This window comes from Lipotes vexillifer, unplaced genomic scaffold (assembly GCF_000442215.2).
Source record: "Lipotes vexillifer unplaced genomic scaffold, Lipotes_vexillifer_v1.1 scaffold640, whole genome shotgun sequence".
Lineage (NCBI taxonomy): Eukaryota > Metazoa > Chordata > Mammalia > Artiodactyla > Lipotidae > Lipotes > Lipotes vexillifer.
Genome location: NW_006773138.1, coordinates 2263130 through 2287053, shown reverse-complemented (window position 1 = coordinate 2287053; position 23924 = coordinate 2263130). Strand labels below are relative to the sequence as shown.

General features: G+C 39.0%; 1 protein-coding gene across 1 annotated transcript in view; it reads right to left on the bottom strand.

Moving 5' to 3' along the window:
- Positions 1-1403: 1403 nt before the first annotated feature.
- The window catches only part of SPCS2 (signal peptidase complex subunit 2), a 24550-nt gene continuing 2029 nt past the window's right edge, over positions 1404-23924 (bottom strand). Inside the window, exons 2-5 of the mRNA XM_007448102.1 lie at positions 13745-13828; positions 12984-13144; positions 8320-8454; positions 1404-2296 (exon numbers count right to left, since the gene is read on the bottom strand). Coding sequence (XP_007448164.1) covers positions 2110-2296; positions 8320-8454; positions 12984-13144; positions 13745-13828 — 567 coding nt within the window. The 3' untranslated portion in view covers positions 1404-2109. The remainder of the gene's footprint in view (positions 2297-8319; positions 8455-12983; positions 13145-13744; positions 13829-23924) is intronic.

Here is a 23924-nt window from a genome sequence, read left to right as displayed (position 1 = left end):
AGGTCACAAATTAAAGCTGAAAACTCAGGTCTCTGTCTCTCACTTGAGGACCTCTTCTATTCCCCCTCTTCTATTGACTCCTTCCTTAGGATAGTGAAACACTAGAAGAAAAACACAGCCAAGAGTTAAACCATTAGTACTATGGAATGCAGCTATTAAAAATGCATTTGAGGGCTTCCCTGGTGGCGCAGTGGTTGAGAGTCCGCCTGCCGATGCAGGGGACACGGGTTCGTGCCCCGGTCCGGGAAGATCCCACATGCCGCGGAGCGGCTGGGCCTGTGAGCCATGGCCGCTGAGCCTGTGTGTCCGGAGCCTGTGCTCCGCAACGGGAGAGGCCACAACAGTGAGAGGCCCGCGTACCGCAAAAAAAAAAAAAAAAAAAAAAAAAAAGTGCATTTGACTTATGTATACTGACAGGGAACGTACCTAAGAAATATTAAGTTAAAAAAAAACAGAACATATTTCAACATAATTCAATTTTCGTAAAAAAAAAAAATACATGCTTATATATGTAAAGAAAACGATATAACTGATGTGAAAGAATTCCAAGGAGTCATCACGGAGAGGGTTATTCCCTGCCTATATCCATGAGCTTTGGGCCCCCTGTGTCTAACAGTAACTTCTTCACTGTAAGAATACGATTATCTGATTACATTTTCAAAAGCTTCAAGTAGCTGGCAGAATAGAATTTTCACCTGGGGGTGGGGGGGAGGGGGGGAGGCAACTAGAAGCTCAAAGAATTACATGGCCTACCCAAGGTATATGGAAATAAGAGTACAGAATCCAAGGCTTCAACTCCCTGTCTAGTGATGTTCTACAGTCCCACACTGCATGGTGCTAAATAGGGCAACGTTCCCAAGTCAAAGAGGAAAATGTGATAACTGGGATTTCTTATAAGCTGATTATAGTTTTAGGTACCAGGCTCAGCTGGAATTGTATTTATGTAAGACTAGAGGGACAATATTCCTATAGGTCACAGGATCTGGGCAACTGCCCAGTTCTTCTCTGACCATAGTGGGAAAATACTAGAAACGGTGCTGCTCACAACTCTGGAGCCAGACACAAGAGGTTCAAATCCCAGCTCTAACATTAGCTATGTGGCAAATTATTCAATTTTTGTGCCTCTGTTTCCTCATCTATAAAATGGAGATAATATCAGTACCTACTTTCTTGGGACAGTTGTGAGCACTAGTGAGTTAATACATGTAAAGTACATGGAACACTACCTGGCACAATGTAAGTACTGAGTGTCATTACTGTTATCACTGGAAAGCTAGCAGTTCTTCACCTACAGGTTCTCAAGGGCCTCTGACCAGTGAAACAGCCTAGAAACAATAGGAATCTATAGCAGTTAGACTGTTAACATGTGCTGCTCTGTTCCTTCCATCAAGACTATGACTCCATTTTTTCACATCTTCTTTCCTTTTATTGAAAAAAATTTTAGAAAATGGCAGTTGATAAAGGGCACAAACAAATCAACAGGGATATACTAGTGGAAAACATAGACAAAATAAAACTAAAAATGCCATAGGCTTCTTTAATTGGTTAAGAGCACAAAATGTAACAGGCAGAAAGTAGCTTTTAAACAAATTAAAAAGCTGTGGGGTTTTTTTCCCCAATTCTCCCCAAGTCAGATATATACACACCCACAAAAATGGTGTGTGAAGGAAAACTGTCATACACAAGAAGTTGTATCCTGAATTAAGGGAAACAGCTGTTGAAATGGGAATTAACACAATAAAGTCAGCAACAGGTTAACAATTTAAAAAACTGAGTCTTCAAATGCTGCATGGCACAAAGCTATACTATATAAAGTACTGCTAAGTATGAAGGAGGAAGTCTGTACGGTTTTTAGCAAAAATGCTTTTCCAGAAAAGCAAATCAAAACAATGCAATCAGCAGACCAAAGAGGCTACAGCTAGATATCAGAGCTACAACTTCTCATATCTGAGCTAGAAAATTCTATTTATACAGAATGGACTAAAATTTCAAGACAAAACGGACATTTTTTACATTTCTTACTTTATCCATATTAAGTTCTCTGTTTCTTTCTCCCTCACCCCTCAATTCAGCATGATCCAGCCAAAAGATGGCTGCTTTTAGAAGTGGCTATTTTATTTTTCTTTCTGTGGCAAGACTGTCATGAAGCCTGGATATCTCAGGCTCATATGCATCCATGACCAGCGTCCCGCTGTGGTCAAAAAATTTAGCAATGGATTTGGTGAACTCGGCTTCTCGTTGTTGCTTTGTTCTTCCACTGATGAAGGTCAGCTTCAGAGTGTATTTGTCATCGAATCTAAGCAAAGATAACAAATCAAAAACCAAACACAGACATTCAGCCAGTAACAACAGAGCACCAAGTGTTTTTGAAAAATAGGGCTGAGCTGGCTACCAGTGATATAGGGAACATACAGCATTATCCTTTCCAGAAAAAAAAAAAAATTCCAGGGCACCTTCAGGATAGAAGTTCTGGTTCATAGGCATTGCCATGTCTTCCCTGATTTAATTACTGTGTGCCTCCTTTACCTTGTCATAGATTGTTAAACCACACGGACCATCTTCTCTCACTGCTGGCCTTTGCTTTGTTATGCTAGAAGAGTATTCCTAGTAGACACTTTTCTCCAGTCTCACCTGATTAATGAGACTAATTTGTCTGTAACAAATGTTCCCATTTGTTAAGTTCATACTTGGGCATGAACTTTTCTGGGAAAACCTTCCCAAACTGGGTTAGATGTCTTGCCTTTGTCATCCATGCACCGTCAATTAATAGTCAACCCAATTACTCAGTGCCTATCATCTGCTAGGTCTAATGACAGGCTCCTATGCTGTCAGTGAAATTACCTATTGAAATGATAATTACGTATTTTTGTTCTTCACTAGTCTCAGGGATTCTTTTTTTTTTTTAATTTTCACATATCACTTGTGAAATTTATTTTTTTAATTTTTTAGCTGTACCATGCAGCATGCAATATCTTCCCTGACCAGGAATCGAACCTGTACCCCCTACATCGGGAACAAGGAGTCTTAACCATTGGACCACCAGGGAAGTCCCTGTCTCAGGGATTCTTCAGGGCAAGGATTTTGTCTTATTTTCTATTCTTAGCTTGGAGTTTGTTGGGCAATCAAATTTTTATTGATAAATGAAGAACCCTTGTTTTCACAGACATTCCCCAATTCCAGGCTGCTCAGTCCTTGTTCCCTGTAATCAATCTAGCTCCAGGTTCTACCCTGATCCCAGGCCAGGGATATCTTTTACTACATGAACTCCAGAGATCCCTTAGCTACACCTTAAGGTATCTTGAAGGCTTTTACTATCTCTACTTATTCAAGAGGGTTTATAACATCAACCCCTGGCAGGCTGACATTTCTCCCCACAACTGCACCTTGTTTCTGTCTCCATTTAATTAGGGCATATTCGGTGGACTGTCAGGCTGGTATTATCTTGAGAGGAAGCAGAGGCTTGAGCCTCTGCTTTTTTCTGCATGTTTCAAACAGGAAAAACACCACCTATTTTTCAGGATCACTGTTATGGTTATAACAGTGCCTATCATTAACCAGTGCTCAAAAAAATCATAGCTCAATAAATTGTTGTCTAGCCAGTTACTTCCAACCTGGATAGCTAGGAGTAAAGGTCCTTGAATATTTTCAACACCTCAAAAATTTTTCTCAAGCTCTGATCAACTGCTGCTAACACAGTAATTTTTGGACTTTTGAGCCCAGTTCCATGGCTCTGATGGCAGGACACAATCTAATGCATTTTTAAAAAGTTACTCATTAATTCAACAAATATTTATTCAGGACCAACCATATATGTCAGGCAGTTTTGGATGCTAAGGATATACATCAATGAACACAACAGACAGATCTGTCTTTTGAGACTTTTATCTTGTTGTGTGAGGGAACAATAAAATAAAAATTATGATATTCTTTTAAATATGGAAAGTCTTCACTAAGCAGATGTTTGAGCAGAGCCTAAAGAGGTAAGAGAACAAGCTATCTGGAAAAAGAATATTCCGGGCAGAGGACACAGTAAATGCAAAGGCCCTGAGGGAAGCACATGCCCAGAATGTCTGAAGAACAGAAAGGAGGCCAATGCAAACAGAATGGAGAGGGAGAGGATAAAAGCCACAGGAGATGCAGAGTGTGTGTCCATGGGTGTGGGGCTGCAGAGAATAGATAAGCATGGACTTCTAAGCTATGCTTAGGAGTTCAGTCTTTCTCTATGTGAGAGGATTTTGCCTGAGGATTGAGTTGATCTGCCTGACGTTTTAAAAGGATCATTCTGCCCACTGCACTGGAAAGAGACTGTGGGCAGGGAGAGCAGCTGCAGAGGTCCATTAGGACATTATTACAGTAACCTAATTGAGAGATGATGGCTGCAGTGGAGATAGTAAGTGGTTAGAATGAATATAATAAGAAGGTGGAGCTGACAGAATTTGCTGACAACCTATTCAAAGGATTGAGATAAAGGAGTCAAGATGATTCCAGAGTTCTGGCCTGAGTAACTAGAAGGATGGAGCTGCCATCTATTTAGATGGGGAAAAGCAGGTTTAGGTAAGGGATAGCAGAGTTAGGTTTTGGATATGTTAATTTTGAGATGCTTATTAGGATCCAATGTTAAACAGAAATCTGGGACATAGCTGGAGTTTGGAGAAGGTCTAGGATGAAAATACAGATTTAGAGATCTTCATCATTATAGATGGTATTTAAAGTCCTGAAAGTCTGGATAAGATTACACATAGTAAGTGAATACAGATAGAGAAGAGCTGCTAGGAACGAGCACTAGTGGCATTTCAAATTCAGAGACAGGGGATAATGAAGAATCACACAGGACTCTAAGGAACAGAGACACTAAGGTAAGAAGAAAATTAGAAGATTACGGTATCCTACAAGCCTAGTTTAAAAAAAATTTTTTTAACAAGGAGAGAGTGATCCACCGTTCAAATGCTGCTGACAGGTCAAATACGATGAGGAAAGAGAAGTGAAGATAAGCAAATCCAAGAGATGATGGGAGAAGAAAAAAGGGGAGCAGAGAAATGAGAAGACCATGTGAGGAGAATATGTGAAAAGAAAAACAACTTTTTCAGGTGGGAGAAATTACAACATATTTGTATGCCAGAAAGAATAACCAAGCAGAGAGGGAAACATCAAGTAAATGAGAAGGGATAGAATCTAGTGGACAAATGGAGAGGAGGCTTCAGATAGGAACTGAGAAAGAAGGTAGAGTATGATGAACACTGTGAGTGGATAACGATGGGAGAATTCTGACTGCTGCTATCTTCCCAGAAACAAAAGAAGCTGAGAGTGAAATGGGGGAGGAGGGCAAGAGGTTTGAGGATAGAGAATAAGGTATGAAAGATCCTCTAGGACAGTGAGAGAGTAACTGCACTACAGAAATACCACGGAATCTAAGCTAGGTAAGGAGGAAGTGAGACAATGAAGAGGACCAGGGAAAAGGTGGTAGGCTCAATGGATTACGGATGCCACTGGGGCTGAAGAACTGCTGGGACAAGAGAACAAGAAGGAGATAAACTAGAAAAATATAAAGCAATGGTCAGAGTGGGATACTTAAAAATGAAATTATTGAAGGTAATTAGTTATCAGTAATAGCAAGATCTAGGGTATGTCCAGGGAAATAAGTATTTAAGACATGGCAGAAAACAAGATAATCAGAGGAGAGGAAGTAAAACTAAGAGGCCAGAGTACTGGAATAATCATCTACTTGGATACTGAAATCATCAATCAAGCCTTCTGAAAGGAGCTATGTTAAAGAGAGTGCCAATGACCCAGGAGCCATCTCTAAGGAGAGGAGTGAGCCTGTATTTCACTACAACAAGAAGGAACAGAGGTGGCATATTTCCTTTCCACAGGCACCAACAACATGGCAGTTGGTAAAAGTCAGCAGTGAATGTGAAAAAAATCAGAACCCTCATATACTTAGTAGAATTGTAAAATAGTGCAGTTGTTTTGGAAAACAGTCTGGCAGTTCCTCAAGCAATTAAAAAGAGTTATCATATGATCCAGCAATTCCTCTCCTAGGTATATTATATGAGAATTTGTCCACACAAAAACTTGTACATGAATGTTCACAGCAGCATTATTCTTAAAGGCCAAAAGGTGGAAATGACTCAAAGGTCCCTCAACTAATAAACGGATAAACAAAATGTGGTATATCCGTGCAATGGAATATTATTTGGCATAAAAAGGAATGAAATATTGATAACATGGCTGAACCTTGAAAACATTATGCTAAGTGAAAGAAGCCAGTTACAAAAGATCACACATTACACATGATTCCATTCATATGAAATAAATGGAACAGGGAAACGTACAGAGTAGACTAGTGGTTACTTCAGGTTGGGAGAATGAGGGGATAGGGAGATGACTGTTAAAGGGTACAGAGTTTCTTTTGGAGAGGATAAAAATGCTCTAAAGTTGACTGTGGGGGACTTCCCTGATGGCGCACTGGTTAAGAATCTGCCTGCCAATGCAGGGGACACAGGTTCGAGCCCTGGTCTGGGAAGATCCCACGTGCTACAGAGCAACTAAGCCTGGGCGCCACAACTACTGAGCCTGTGCTCTAGAGCCCACAAGCCACAACTACTGAGCCCACGAGCCACAACTACTGAGCCCACTTGCCTAGAGCCCGTGCTCTGCAACAAGAGAAGCCACCTCAATGAGAAGCCTGCGCACCGCAATGTAGGGTAGCCCCCGCTCTCTGCAACTAGAAAAAGCCTGCGCACAGCAACAAAGACCCAACGCAGCCAAAAATTAAATAAATAAATAAATAAAAGTTAACTGTGGTGATGGTTGTAGACATCTTTAAAAAGACTAGAAACCACTGAACTACTTTAAATAGGTGAACTATGGTATGGGAACTATATTTCAATAATGCTGTTTAAAAAATACTTAAGTCAGAATGTAAATAATGAAATCAAGATGTTGCTAGGGTCTAGAATTCTGAAACTCTGCTTTAGGGGCCTGGCACAGGGTGCAGATTTATGACAGGTGAGACCAAAATGGCAGCTATGAGTCCTGCCAGGAGATAAGAACTCAGGTGCAACATCAGAATGAAGGTCTGCTCCTCCTTACAGATATCTCCACAAGCTGGTAATGAGAGGCTGTTTGGCGTTGATGCTATACTTACCTTCATATATGTGAGTAACTGTACTTAAAATTTGAGAGCCTACTATGTGCTAGAAACTATACCATGTGTTTTTAGGATAGTGACTGAGAGCATGAGTTCAGATGTGGGCTAAATTCACTTTTGGGCTCTATAACCCTGGAATAATTCATTAAACCCTTTGGACCTGAGTTCTTATCTTTAAAATGGGTTGTTCTAAGGTTTAAATGAGACGGTGCAGTTGGCACAATACCTAGTATATAGTAAATGCTCAACAGATGCCATCTCTCATAATGCTTGGTATACCGTTGACCCTTGAACACTGTGGGGGCGGGGGTAGGGTGTTGGAGGGTATTAGGGGTGCTGATGCTCTGCGCACTTGAATATCCATGTGTATGTAACTCATAGTCACTCCTCCATTTAGGTGGTTCCTCTGTATCCACAGTTCCGAATCTGCAGATTCAACCAACCATGGGTTGTGCAGTACTTCAGTATTTACTATTGGAAAAAAAAGCCCACGTATAAGTGGACCCACGCAGTTCAAACCCCTGTTGTTCAAGAGTCAACTATATATACCAGTTGTCATCCTCACAAAAACTGTATGAATCATTTTTTACTCTGTTAAAGCTCAAATAGTTTACCTGATATACCAAAAGTCACACAGCTAGAAAGAGACAAGCTGGAATTTGAACCCAGTTCTAGATACCTAGAAAGACCTGAGGTGTCAGCTGCACAAAGTTACACCCATTGCTGACTGAACTGTGCTTCTCTGAGTTGCCCAGTGCATTGTTTCAGAGATTCCTGACTGCACAGACTGCAGTCAGGATCACAGAAGACATAGAAGCTAATGGGGTTCTTCAAAGACAACTGACTTCATACCTTTGGCCTTTACATATATAGTTTATAGTTCTGCTCTCTAACTGGCTCAGTTTATTGGCCACAAGGAAAAAGGAAATCATTCTTTATTCTTCCACCAACGTACTTTCTCCCACAATTTATCCTCAGAGCACTTCTGTGATAATGGAATCTCAGAAGTGCAATACTAAGGAAAACCTTCTAGTTCACAATCCTTTCTTCATTTTATATGACTAGCACTATGATCTGCAAAGAGTAAGCACACAATAGTCTGTTGATAATGACTAACACCCAGAGAAAACCCAACATCAGGATTTAAGAATCTGTGAGGATAGTCATACCTTTTGAGACTGGACGACAGCTGCCAAATATCATCAGGATCCATCCCTGTGGGATCTTTCCTGTGGGCCACGAGAAAGATGCTCTTCTCCTTATATGAGGTATAAATGGTCAGGATCCCCATCATCACAAAATAGGTTCAGATAAAGTTAAGGGGAAAATACATAAACATACACACAAAAGAGAAATAACACAAACTGACAAGCAAGGGCTACAAAAACTTTCATAATGATAGTCCTAAAGAAGACAGTTTTGTCTTGCTGTAAAAACACTGAAAATTTAACTATTTCATTTTCATCCTTATGTTTATGCAAGAGAAGCAAGGCTCTCTCTGGTTAGTTCTGCAAAGAACATCTCAAAAAACAAGAAAGTTAAAAGGTACAGGGCATAAATCGGCTCTCATCTTTCTGTTCAAGGACAACATATATAAAGAGATCCTCTATTACCTAGTTTGTCAAGGCTTGTGCTTATTTCTCCGTACAATACAAAACTAATAATCACAGTGGACTTGACCACACTCAACCAATTTCAAGGGTCATTAAAAGAGGAAAACTGACTTCAAATTAGTTTACTATAAGAGTCTCATGCTCTACCAAATGAGCTAGCTGGGAGACTACCACAATTTAGTTTACTAGAAGGACAATTAATTCCTCCATACATGTAGGCTTATTATCATACTCAGTTTTTGACAGTATTAACTATCATAATAGTTGATTATGAGTACCTGTGTGCCAGAAACTGGCAAAAGAGCTTTGTGTACATGTGTCATTTAAATTTTACAAAAGGGACAGGCAGCAAAGTATAGTACAAAGTGTATGAGCTTTGGAGTAAAGTGGTCCTAGATTTGAACTCTGGCTTTTAACCAATGTAACCTTGACAAATTACTCCTTATCCCAAGGCTTAATATTGTCACCTTTAAAATGGGGATAAAACTGACTTTTTAGAATTGTCATGAGATTTAGTGATGGTATATATATTTTTAGTTTATACCACACAGAAGACATTTATAATGGTACTATTATTACGTATAAAAATGACATGATTATAACAATGGCAAGATCGTGTTTTGTTTTAAAACAAATATAATCAAACAAATGAAATTCCATCAAGGCCGTTCTCTTGGGAGGCCATATAATTATAATAAGGTTGCTGTTACTGTTCAAACATCTTTGGAACTCTTTTAAGAACTGTCTCTAGAACCTATGGCATATTCTTTTGAACTGCCTTAATAGTGAAAAAGTTCATACTGGGATGATTTATCTGATACTGTAAGCAGTCAAGGTGCAAATTCTGTGACTATAATTTGAGATCAATTTGGATAATACCACTTTTGATCAGGACCTGCTTTATTCAATGGCTTTCTAACTGCCTCTGAAGAAAAATCCCCGAAGTGGAATTTTTAGAAATATCTCAGGTGGTTGTAAGATTGTTATGAAAAGTAAACTGCCTACCAAAATGATCTGTTTTCAACAACTAGTACATATCAGTACATAGCAGACATGCAATAGCACGAGGTGGCTATTTAGAATGAGGTAGTCCTATATATACTAATATGGAAAGACATTCAATATATTTTTTAAGTTAAAAAGAAAAGTTCAGTATGTTTAGATTGACTTGGGGAGGAGGGAGTGGGGACAAGAAAACTATCAACATATTTAACTTTATATTCTAAATATAGTAAAAAATCTCTCATTTGAACTTTATAATAATTCTGAGTGTGTATTACTCATATTTATAAGTAAGCAGCATTCAGTCTCCAAAAAGTAATTATCACAAAAACAACCTGAAATTTCAAACCCAGGTTCTCTAGCTGTTACACAAGCCACACCTATACCTCATGCTCAGTAACTCCCAGTCTAGCCCCTCAGCTTCAGGGAAACCTGACACAGACCTGAACCTCCAAAATCTGATCCTTTCCTAAAACAGGTATACCTTGGAGACATTGTGGGTTTGGTTCCAGACAACCACAATAAAGGAGTGTCAAAATAAACTGAATCACACAAATTTTGTTTCCCAGGGCATATGAAAGTTATGTTTACATATACTGTAGTCTATTAAGTGTGTAGTAGCATTATGTCTAAAAAAGCCAATGTACACACCTTAATTTAAAAAGACTTTATTGCTAAAAAATGCTAACCATCATCTGAGCCTTCAGCGAGTAGTAATCTTCTTGCTGGTGGAGGGTCTTGCCTCAATGTTCAGATGGCTGCTGACTGAGCAGGGTGGTGGTTGCTGAGTGCTGGGGTGGCCGTGGCAGTCTCTTAAAATAAGACAATGAAGTTTGCTGCATTCATTGACTCTGCCTCTCATGAACGACTACTCTGTAGCATGCAGTGCTATTTCATAGCACTTGATCCGCAGAACTTCTTTCAAAATTAGAATCAATCTTCTCTCAAACCCTGCTGCTTTATCAACTAAGTTAATGTAATATTCTAAATCTTTTGTTGTCATTTCAGAAATCTTCACATTTTCACCAGAAGTAGATTCCAGCTCAAGAAGCTACTTTCTTTACTCATCCACAAGAAGCAACTCCTCATCTGTCAAAGTTTGATCATGAGATTGCAGCAATTCAGTCACACCTTCAGGCTCCACTTCCAATTCCAGTTCTCCTGCTGTTCCCACATCTGCAGTGTCTTCCTCCACTGAAGTAATGAACCCCTCAAAGTCATCCATGAGGGATGGAATCAACTTCTTCCAAACTCCTGTTAACGTCTGATATTTTGTCTGCTTCCCATAAGTCACAAGTGTTCTTAATGGCATCTAGAATTGTGAATCCTTTCCAGAAGGTTTCAATTTACTTTGCCCAGATCCATCAGAGGAAATCACTATTCATGGCAGCTACAGCATTACAAAATGTATTTCTTAAATAATAAAACCTGAAGTTGAAATTACTCCTTGAACCATGGGCTGCAAAATGGATGTCATGTAGCAGGCATGAAAACAACATTAATCTTGGTGTACATCTCCATCAGAGCTCTTGGATGACCAAGTGCATTGTCAATGAGTATTAATATCTTGAAAGGAATCTTTTTTTCTGAGTAGTAGATCTCAGCAGTGGACTTAAAATATTCAGTAAACTATGTTGTAAGCAGATGTGCTGTCATTCAGGTGTGCTGTGCCCAGACTTTGTTGTTCCATTTATAGAGCACAGGCAGAGAAGATACAATGTAATTCTTAAGGGCCCTAGGATGTTCAGAATAGTAAATGAGCAAGGACTTCAATTTAAAGTTACCAGCTGCATTAGCCTCTAACAAGTGAGTCAGCCTGTCCTTTGAAGCTTCTCTCTAGCTATGAAAGTCCTAGATGGCACCTTCTTTCAATATAAGGCTGTTTCACCTACGTTGAAAATCTGCTGTTTAGTATATATAGGCACCTTCATTAATTACCTTAGTTAGATCTTCTGGATAACTTGCTACAGCTTCTTGTACTTTTATGTTATGGAGATGGCTTCTTCCCTTAGACCTCATGGGCCACCCCATGTTAGCTTCAAACTTTTCTTCTGCAGCTTCCTCACCTCTCTCAGCCTTCTTAGTATTGAAGAGAGTTAGCACCTTATTCTGGATTAGACTTTGGCTTAAGGGAATCTTGTAGCTGGCTTGATCTTCTATTCAGACCACTAAAACTTTCTCCATATCAGGATTAAGGCTGTTTCATTTTCTTATCATTCATGTGTTCACTGGAGTAGCACTTTCAATTTCCTTCAAGAACTTTTGCTTTGCATTCACAACTTGGGTAACCGGCACAAGAGTCCTAGCTTTTGGCCTATATCAGCTTTCAACACACCTTCCTCACTAAGCTTAATCATTTCTAAGCTTTTGATTTAAAGTGAGAGACATGTAACTCTTCCTTTCACTTAAACTCTTAGAAGCCACTGAAGGGTTATTAACTGGCCTAATTTTAATACTGCTGTGCCTCAGGGAATAGGGAAGGCCCAGAGGAGGGAGAGATGGAGAGATGGCTGGTCTGGAGCAGTCAGAACACACACAACATTTATCGTTAAAATGTTAGTTGTCTTACATGGGTGTGGTTTGTGGTGCCTCAAAAAACAATTACAATAGTAAAATCAACGATCACTGATCACAGATCACCATAACAAATATAATGATCATGAAAAAGTTTGAAACATTGTGAGCATTACCAAAATGTGACAAAGATACAAAGTGAGCAAATGCTGTTGGAAAAATGGTGCCAACAGACTTGCTCAACACACAGGGTTGCCACAAACCTTCAATTTGTAAAAAAAAAAAAAAAAAAAATAATGCACTATCTATGAAGCACAATAAAGCAAAGTGCAATAAAGTGAGGTATACCTATACCCTAGCATGAGTGGCTTGAAGCAACCTGGTCTAATGGGTTAAGTTCTAGGCTAGAAATGAGAAGAGCTGGGTCTCACTATTCCTATGTGTTTTCCTATTAGGTGCTCACACTTGGATTATAACCTCTACATTAATAACTAAACAGAATTAAAGATAAAATAACTGTATTAATCTAAAATATCAATGATAATTATGACATAAATTTATAGATGCTCACATTTCATAATGTTAAATCGTAACATGAGCAGGCCCCAAGATGAAAGTTTGTTTTTTTGTAAGGAGCAGAGAAGAGTATCAGTAGAGATTTTAAAAAACTGTCAGTAGAAAACAAACCTGAGCTTAAAGGATATGATATAACACACAATGCCAAAACAGGTTTGGACTCTGGAAAGGGGTGCATATAATCCCAAATCAAAGCCACTATGGCGAAGAAACAGGAGATGGTACAGATGGTGAGGCGACCGTCAATTAGACCAAAATTCTCCACATACTTGTACTTTTCCAGAAGTACCTAGTGAGAAGAAGAAGGAAGCAAGCTAGTAGGAATACCTCCCTCTTTGTATCTGCTTTTACTCTTAATTTCCATGATGAAAGTTATGTTAATCATATAAATGACCAAGTTGTTATCTCCAATCAGAATTTTGCCACTCCGAGCAAAAAAAAGATTCAACCTGTTTACAAAGATCCCAGAGAAAAAGTTCATTAACTTCTCATACATTTTTTTTTTTTAAATCCTCATCTATCTAGAATGAAGCTAAACTTTTCTTTTCCCTTTTAAAATACAGAGATGACCCATCATGGCTGAATGTCCTATATTCCCTCAACCCTCTTGCCTCTAGGCTAATTAACCTCAAAAATGATAGATTACCAGCTTTCTGGAATTCAAAAATTAGAGATTCTGAAGAGAAATTTGAGGTAACTAACAATTATATTTTAACACCTGTTCCCCTATATACACTGTAAGGATTTTAGAAAATGCTTTCTGGCTCAATTCCTAACACTGAAAACTAAAGTCATTCTAAGTCATAGAAGGAAAAAACCCTGCAAGAGATGTGCCATCAGCTGTATACATAGTAACAGACTCCCCGCTCCCCACCCCCAAAGAAAGTACCTTTTTGGCAGAATCATCCAAAGAATTTTTCACAGCTGATCCATCCCACTTGTCAATTTTTACAGGCTTATCATCAATCTTCCACTGTAAAACAAACAGATAAGTTGTACATTAAGGGATATGGCATCTTCCTAAAAGTAAAATGTACTTCCTTAAGAGCATTCTCAAGTATATATAACATTTACTCCCTCTTCTGATGTTGGACAGCTAAAAGACAAAACACTCGAAAATGAAGTTGAAGGAGACTAGGTCACTAGAATCAGGTGGTACTCGTATGATGCTGCCAGTCTCCATGCTAGAAAGTCAATGTACAAGGCCAAAACCAGGACATTTACATAGGCTGCAGAGACTATAGTGTGAACTCAAATATCCCATCCCCATTTTACTAAAATGTGGGAATAGAAAGGAATTGCACTTATTCATCCTTTCATTCTGTGACTACAAAACCCAGACAATAAACATCCATGAACTTTCGGATGCTAACAAAATGACAAAGGTCTCCTTTAATACATTTCTGTCTGCTAACAACTTTTATATTTTATCAGCATGTCTTAACTGTAGGAAAACAGCAAATCCAGTGTAGTCTGTTGGAAAGAACATTTTGAACTAAGTCCTATCACCAGGTAGGTACATGACTTTGTTCTGACTGAGAACAAGTTCAGAGATGCTGCATCCAAGAAATAAAGATGGAACAAACATCTGTAAAACGTGAGAAGATTTTAAAGGAGTGTAGAAATATAATTCATCAAACTTAATTTTGTGATTCTATATACTATTACACAAAAAAGAAAAACTATTCTGTGAAGTTTGTTGGGGGAAAAAACATGAACTAAAACAGCCATACCTCAAGTGATTAAAACTCAATCAAGGCCTTTCCCCTTTGTGTCTCATAAAAACAAGAATTTTCTTTGAGAGAATTACTAGTGGAAGCATGTTGTAATGATGATTCTCATAGCCTGCCAGCCTACAAATCAAACATGACACTTAATTTTAAAAATACAAATTAAACCAAGAAGAAATTCACAAGCTATCTAGCTAAATAGCTCGCTTACACTTAGTTTAGTAAATCCCATTTTGACAATAGCAAGCAAAAGAAAGAACCTGTATAGCCAGAATCCATAACAGAATTTGAATTATTTGTGAATCAAAGTCATTAAAAATTTTTTGGCTCGTTCCAAAAAAAAAAAAATTATGTTCTCAGAGAAACCCAGCCACCCATCACTACCTGCAGTGCGTCACAGAAAAGAAACTTGCCTCTACAATTCAGAGGATAACTTCTTGGCAATATTGGGGGATAAAACAGAGAAGAAGCCGTTACAACATGTGCTAAAATAGTCTCAGCTCTAACTCCACTGGTACCTAGAAGGATCTTCAGTAAGTGGTCAGGAACATTTCCAGTGAATTACATAAACAAGAAAGTTTATAATTGATTTCTGAAGAGATAGGAGCATCATCCATTCTGTGTAAATGAAAATCCTTAGCCTATATCAAAGCAAATAGCATCTCTGCTGTAGTACAGAGACACATCTGGAAAAAAGGCAGGAAAATGGACATTTTCCATCATTCTCAAAAGCTGCCCATCAACTAAAATGTACGATACTGGTCATGTACTCTCTACTGCTATTCAGGACTGTCTTCTTTTCCTCACTCTTCTCTTCCTCAACCCTAAGTGCAAATTACCTTCCTTTTGTAAGGATGTGGTAACTCTGCACTCAATTCCTCTTCCCCGCATTCCCTCCTGTGTATTATAGATATGTGTATATTGAGCACAATCAACAACCACAAGTATTGACTTATTTAGTTATTATTTGCACCAACATCATACATATATATATATGGTTTAAAGAGTTCTGTAAGTTATAAAAAAAAAATAGCAGTCCTGTTTCCCCTCTCCTTAAGACTCTTTCTATTGTCATTTTCCACTCTCCAGAGACAGGCACTAATTTCAACTCCTTTGGCTGATTTTTTGGGTATCCACATCTCTGGGTGAAAAAAAAGTTTATATTATTATTTTCAGTTCTCAGCATTAAATCTATTGACTTTTCACCATGAAAGAGGAGATTTAACCACTTCATCCCCTGCCACTTTCACATTTATTTTTCCTGCTCCTCCCTCACCATCTTTTTAATATAGTTATAGTAGATCAATATTGATTTGGTCTTATACCTTAGTTTTTGCTAGTTCATTATTTGGAGTTTACAATATGACCATAAATGCTATTCACAGATGAGTCATGTATATTAGGATTACTTTTTCTTTCCTGCACAGCTTTTTGCTTTTCTTGGAGCTACTATTGTTTTTGTTGCTGTTTTTAATCATACAACGTATTTCTCACCAATATATTCTCAAATTCTCCCTCAACTGTTTAACTCTCCTTTCAGTATTTGCAATCATATTCAGCATTCTGTGAATTTCATCTTCCTGAAGAAATCTCTTGGAGCCTTCTGGACTGCTTCAATCTAGGTGGATTTCTTTCCAGTCCTGCTGTAATAACTGTCATCCTGGAATCTCCCTTTACTATGACCCGGGGAGTTCCCTTAACCTCCTCTTGGGCTAATCCCCCTTTTCTTAGATACCATGACTTACTCTTTTCTTGGTTTACTATTCCAGCCCCTGTCCATCATCTCCACCCTCCTCCCACCACTCAAATTTGTAAATTGAAACCCTAAACCACAATGTGACGGTATTAGGAGGTGGTGCCTCTGGGAAGTAATTAGGTCACGAGGGTAGAGCCTTCGTGAAAGGGATTAGTGCCCTGATAAAAAGACATGAGAGAACCTGCTTTTACTCTGTTTTAACCATGTGAGGATACAAGAAAGTTGTCTGTAACCAGTTAAGAGCGCTGTCGCTAGACCCAACCATTCTGGCACCCTGATCTCAGACCTCCCATCCTCCAAAGCTGTGAGAAATAAAGTTTGGTCGTTTAAGCTATCTAGTCTATGGTATTTTTGTGAGAGCAGCCCAAACTGACTAGCATCCTCCTTTTACAGATAACACTAAGGGTTTAAGAAATTTGCCCAAGGTGAAAGCTAGGAAGTGGTAAAGCTGGGACTCAATCAAGTTTTCATAATTTCAAAACCTGTGCTCAAGGGGCTTCCCTGGTGGCGCAGTGCTTGAGAGTCCGCCTGCCGATGCAGGAGACGCGGGTTCGTGCCCCGTTTCGGGAGGATCCCACATGCCGCGGAGCGGCGGGCCCCGGGAGCCATGGCCGCTGAGCCTGCGCGTCCGGAGCCTGTGCTCCGCAAATGGGAGAGGCCACAGCAGTGAGAGGCCCACATAACGCAATAAAAAAAAAAAAAAAAAAAAAAAAAAAAAAAAAAAAAAAAAAAAACCTGTGCTCTTTCATTATTCTACACTGCTTCCCACAAAATATAAGGAAAGGAATTATTAGCCATAAAAACAAAAGGACACAGACCCCTGAAGTGACAGCCATACAAAGTATCTTGATTCTTATCTAATAAGTTATAGTTAATAACAAAAAAAAATCTTAAAAAGATTTTAATCTTGAATATGCCAACAAAACCTGCAGGATACAAAATATTTGGAATTTTCCATTTTCCTCCATTTAAAACCAACTGCTATTTGACTGAAAATATAGTTCAAAAAGTCCTATCTTAAAGAAATTACTTCCCTGCCACTATCACCATAAAACACTTTATCAAACCAGCACACTGATGCCAGACCTGGATGACAAACCATACACAAAAATTATGCATTTGATGGCTTTGATAGAACATTACAAAGACTCACTTCAGTTATTCTCCACTGCAAATTTGAATAATAAAAAGATTTTAGTAGCAGTGAAAACAGAAGTAAAGCTATGCAGTGATAAAGACCTCAGTGGATTGCTTCATAAAGTTCCTTAGCTTGACAACTGGGCAGTAAGACTCAAAGGATTCCTCAATTCACACTGAAGAGATGAAGGGTACCAGAAGTAAGCTGTGCCAATGGAAGGACCCTGCTCTGATTTTAAAAGAACTGAGCATGGCTCTAACAAAAATTAATAAACCTTTTTTCTCTCTTCTTTGGTCTCTCTCAGTTTACAAAGTGGATGTAGGCTGCAAAGGGGGAAGGTAGTAGGAGATGAGGCACATGACAGAGGGAGCATATCCTAGATGGCCTTATTTACTAGGCTAGGGGACTTGGGACCTTATTCTGAAACAAGCAGTGGAGAATATTTTAAGCAGGTGAACAACACAATCAAACTTATGTTTTTTTAAAAAAGTCATTTTTAGTGGCAACCTAGCAGATGGTCTGGAGGGGAGTAACAATGGAGATAAACACATCAGATGGGGCCTGATTTAGATGCAGGGCCTGAATTAGAGCAGCAGCAAGGAGATGAAAGGGCATTATTTATGAGGTAGAACTGGCATGACTTAACATCAGACTAGTTACAAGAAACATGAAAGAGAGAAGATAGAGATGACCATTCTACTAGAATTTGGGCTTAGATAACTCTGAGCTGTCATATTATTTTCCAAGAGAAGGAACAGAGGAGGAAAAAGGAGAAATACCCATTTGTACATGATGAGTTTGAGATGTTTAAGCTCTACAGTTACATTGATTTCAGAATTTTCTAAACCAAAATAAGATTATGAAAACTGATGGCAGACCCAGAAGCTGAGATACTATTTGAGTTGGAAATACACACCCCTACCTCCCATATGCACTCATTTGGCAAAAGATCAGAAAGCAGTAAATTCAAAATAAGGAAAACATGTTCAATTTGGGGAGCAAACGATGTCTGTCTTGAGAATGCTTACTATCATCTAATTTAGATTCCAATTAAGAAATACCAGGATATCTCAAAGAGAGATATTATAGCTCCTGGCAACATACTTAATCTTCAATTTCCATCTATTTTTTATAAAAATGGGCAAGAAATATTGCAAAGAAAATTACTTGCTTAATAGTGGCTTATTATTGGCTGCAGTTATCACTGGAGTTAAGTTGGAAGTTAGAAATGACCACACGATAATTATGAGCATGAGTATTACTGGCAACACCAGAGTAACTGGAGGTAAGTAGACTGGCTCTGGCTACTTAAGTCTAACGTACCTAACAGATATCAAAGTGGAGATGGCAAGTAAGCATTTAGACATATAAATCTGGGCTCAGAGGAGAGGTCTAGATTGTAAATATAAATGTGGAAGTTATCAACTTAAAGATGGAATTTAAGCCATGACACTGTTTATCTCCTTGGGATGAGTGTACATGGAAAGGGCCAGGGGCTTGCTGATATCTACAAGTCAGAATAAAACATAACAACAATAAAGACAGATAAGTGGAGAAGGAGGAAAACCAGGGCAAGTGGTGTTCTAGAAGCCACATAAAGATATTTCAAGAAAGAAGTGATCGATGAGTCAAATACTTAAGGCCAGGTAATAAGAAAAACCACTACTGAGATTTGACAAGACGGAGGTCAGAACAGAGAAATGGTGCAGGCAACATCTAAAGAAGGGACTTGGGCTGATAGAGGTTGTTAAAATCTTTGATATCACTGTGTATATAGTGGTAAATAGTTTAAAAATATAATAGTTTGAAGCTTTAAAGGTTACACCATAAACCCTGTAAAAATAAAAAGAATGTTTTTAAAATTGAGATCTAATCCACATATAAAACTCACCATTTAAAAATGTACAATTCTGGCCTTCCCTGGTGGCACAGTGGTTAAGAATCTGCCTGCCAATGCAGGGGACATGGGTTCGACCCTGGTCTGGGAAGATCCCACATGCCACGGAGCAACTAAGCCCGTGAGCCACAACTACTGAGCCTGCGCTCTAGAGCCCACAAGCCACAACTACTGAGCCCATGCACTGCATCTACTGAAGCCCCCGTGCTCTAGAGCCCGTGCTCCGCAACAAGAGAAGCCACAGCGATGAGAAGCCCACGCACTGCAACAAAGAGTAGCCCCCACTCGCCACAACTAGAGAAAGCTCGCGCAGCAACGAAGACCCAACGCAGCTCAAAATAAATAAATAAATAAAATTTAAAAATAAATTAAAATGTACAATTCAGTGGTTTTTATTATACTCACAAGGTTGTGCAATCATCATCATCTAATTCCAGAACATTTTCATCACCCCCAGAAGAGACCCTATTCCCATAAGCAGTCACTCCAATTACTACCACCCCACCCCCAGCCTTGGCAACCACTAATCTACTTTCTGTTTGCATGGATCTGCCTATTCTGGACATTTCATATCTATGGAATCATATAATATGTGGCCTTTTGTGACTGGCTTTTCTCACTTAGTATAACATCTTCAAGGTTCATCCATGTTGTAACATGTGTATTTCATTCCTTTTTATGGCCAAATAATGTTCTACTGCATGGATATATCAAGCAACCATGGGTTGCTTCCACCCTTTGGCTATTGTGAATAATGCTGCTATGATCATGTGTACAAGTTTTTGTGTAGACACACATTTTCAATTCTCTTGAGTTTATAACTAGGAGTGGGATATGCTGAGTCATATGGTAACTCTTTAACTTTCACCATTTTACATTCCATCAGAAATGTAGGAGGGTTCCAATATCTCCACATCTTCACCAATAATGGCTGTTTTTCTTATTTTATTATAGCCATATGACTGGTATCTCAATGTGGTTTTGATTTGCATTCTCTAATAACTAATGGTGTTGAGCATCTTTTCATGTGCTTGCTGGTCATCTGTATATCTTCTATGGAGAAATGTCTATTCACATCTTTTATCCTTTTTTTTGCTTTTTTTAAAATCAATGTTGGGGAAGCAATAACAGGTTCTTTTTTAAAAAATTATTTAATTATTTATTTATTTTTGGCTGCACTGGGTCTTCATCGCTGTATGCGGGCTTTCTCTAGTTGCAGTGAGTGGATGCTACTCTTTGTTGCGGTGTGTGGGCTTCTAATGGCGGTGGCTTCTCTTGTTGCAGAGCACGGGCTCTAGTAGTGCAGGCTTCAGTAGGTGTGGTGCATGGGCTCAGTAGTCGCGGCTCAAGGCTCTAGAGCGCAGGCTTGGTAGTTGTGGCGCATGGGCCTAGTTGCTCTGCGTCATGTGGGATTTTCCCGGAGGGATCGAACCCATGTCCCCTGCGTTGGCAGGCGGACTCTTAAACATGGTGCCACCAGGGAAGTCCGACATCCTTTATTCTTTTAAAAACTGGTTTGTCTTTTTATTATCGAGTTGTAAGGTTCTTTATATAGTTTAGATACTAGACCCTTACCAGATATATGATTTGCAAACATTTTCTCTCATGCTGTGGACTGTCTTTCCACTTTCTTGATAATGTCGTTTGACACGAAAAGGTTTTTAATTTTGATGAAGTCAAAAATAATGAGTTTTGAGATGCTTTAAAAGTTTAGTTTGCAAAACAGTATTAAAAGCCTGCATCTTGTTTCTTTAAACACAAACACACACATCACAGTACTGCCATAAAACTGTTCACTCTCTTTGTCAGAGCTGGGTTAGGGTACAGGCACACTACCCTGTTCGAGTCTGGCAAGCTAAGATCCCACTGAAGACAGCAAAAGAGTACATATGATCCAAGGACACACGTTGGTGGGTGACAAAGCCAAGGCTTCAGCCTAGGTCTTCCAACCTCAAAACAGATGCTCTTTCCACTACTACATTAGCTAGCACATGGTCTGCTCCAGTAGGAGAGGCAATGTACTAAGTAAGGTAAGAGTACTGGATTAAGAGCTGGGAAGCCAGGTTCTGGAATTGTAACTAACTCGCTGTGTGCTCTTGGACAAGTTGCTTCATCTTCCCCTCTCCAACTGTGTCCATCTCTATAAAATGAGGAGGCTGAACACATGAACTTCAAGGTCTCTTCATTATCAACATTTTCGAGAAATCACTATTGATTAAGCAGAATAGTTAAAAACCAAACAAGAAAAAAACCCCTTAGTTCTCAACCTGGATGTGACTGTTAAACTGTAGAGGAAATAAATAAATAAACAGCTATGTGTGAAAACATGCAGCTGTCCAGGCCCCACCCCCAGAGAATCTGATTCAGGTCTGGGATGAGGTCCAGAAATCTGTATTTTTAACTAAAACCCCAAGAAAGTCTGATGTAGACAGTCTTCATATGTTATAAAAAATATTATCTAAGGAAGCTGAAATCCAGAGTAACAAGCTAGTTAGTGGCAGCTATACATGTTTTGCTGAGTGCTTACTATGTGCCAGGAACCACTTTTTAAGGTAAATACTATTATTATCCCCAATTTACAGATGAGGAAAGTGAGATACAAAGAGATTTATTAACTTGCCCAAGAACATATATCTGTTAAGTGGCAGAGCAAGGATTCAAAGCCAGCCAGCCAGCCTGGTTCCAGAACCTATGTTCTCAGCTACTAAGGTATAAAAGGGGTACTTTAAGATCAGGTTGACAGTTAAGGCAGGAGACAGAAATCCACATAGGAGTTAAAAGGGCCTGGACATAACTTCTAGAAAGCATGGTTTAATACCACATGTCAATTTTAATAGCCAAAACAATTTTAATAGCCAAAAAAAATCCAGCCAGGAGACAGAAATCCAACTATGAGGTTAAAAGAATTTGGATATAGTTCTGGAAAGCATGCTTTAATGCCACATGTCAATTTTAATAGCCAAAACAAATTAAGCAAACAATTTTTATAGCCTGCTACATAGAACAAAATGCTTTGAAGTATTTTGGGAAAAATAACTTACTGCAATGATCTAAGTTATTCTGTGATGGAAGCTGGAAGGTTATATTTGCATACCTATCTTTAAGATCAGGAAACTAAAATTGCTTTGTTCTCAGTTTCACAGAAGCAGAAACTCACATCTGCTTAGGGAAAACTAGAAGCACATTTGCATCTCTTTATTACATTTCTTCAGGGCAAGTAAAACCAAACCTGCAAGAAATAAAATCCCTCCAAAAAATCAAGACAACCAAATTAAAGAAACTGTAAGGTAACAGCCTCTCATTCCCACAGAGTGAAAGCTTCTCTATTCATTCAGCTCCTGCTCCACAGAGAGTAACATCTTTTCCCCATTTTCTCTTCCACAGTATCCTCAGTTTTCAAACAAATAGAGGCATCATCCTCTAAGGCAGTTTCTGAAGACTGGGGTGGTGGATCTGAAGTTTTTTCTCTGCTAAATTCAATGCTCCAAGTATTTATTCTGTGTTGATCACTATAGAGAACGTCTCATGGGAAAGTGGACAAATTGGTAGAACAATATAAAACAGTATGTCATATTAAGTGACAGCTGAATTCCCATGTGCAATAAATGCCAGAGACTTCAGAGGAAAAACAACTCAATGTAAGGCTGAAATGAAGTTCTCCAAGAAAAAGCACCTAAACAGCTCCTGACTTTCTCTCTCCCCGGCCCCTCACTTCTCAGTTAATTCTGCCAAGTGCTCCTTTCTGAGGCCTTTTATCTATCTCTGCTACTCAAGTTAGGGTTCTCCTCACCTTATCATTCTATTTTTATAGCCCTGAACAAAGAACATTTACCAATATTATGACTTAATATTTACAACAAGCCTACCATATGTATAGGCATCCACAATGTACACATAAGGAAATTTAAGTTCAGTGATATGATAACTTATCCAAGACCATGTAGTTTTTAACATGCTGCACTAGAACTCAAACTTGTCTTTCTTTTTATATTAAACCCCATATACTAGTATGGTATGAGGCCTTATTAGAAGACTTCTAATTTCTACCACTCCGAACTATTTGAATAACTTTTCTAAAACCACTTTATATATTAGGCTCAAAAACCTTCAACAGACTTCCTTCCTACTTCTACTTCAAGCAGTCCATGCCCTTCTTCATCTGATTCTACCTATTTGTCATTACAGGTCTCTTACAGCAGCGGTGCCCAACCTTTTTGGCACCAGGGACCAGTTTCATGGAAGACAATTCTTCCACAGACTGGGGTGGGTGAACGGGGATGGTTCAGGCAGTAATGCGAGCGATGGGGAGTGACAGATGAAGCCTTGCTCGCTGGCACCCCATTCACCTCCTGCTGTGCGGCCCGGTTCCTAACAGGAACTGGGGGTTGGGGACCCCTGTCTTAGAGAACAGTCAGTCAACTCAGTACCTGAGAAACATCAGGCATCGTGTACCTTTGTTCAAGGACATTCTTAACTGGTATGCCGTCTGTCTGTGTCTCTCTCTCAAAATAAGGTCCCAGTTCCATTCTCAAACATGAGGTCTTTCCC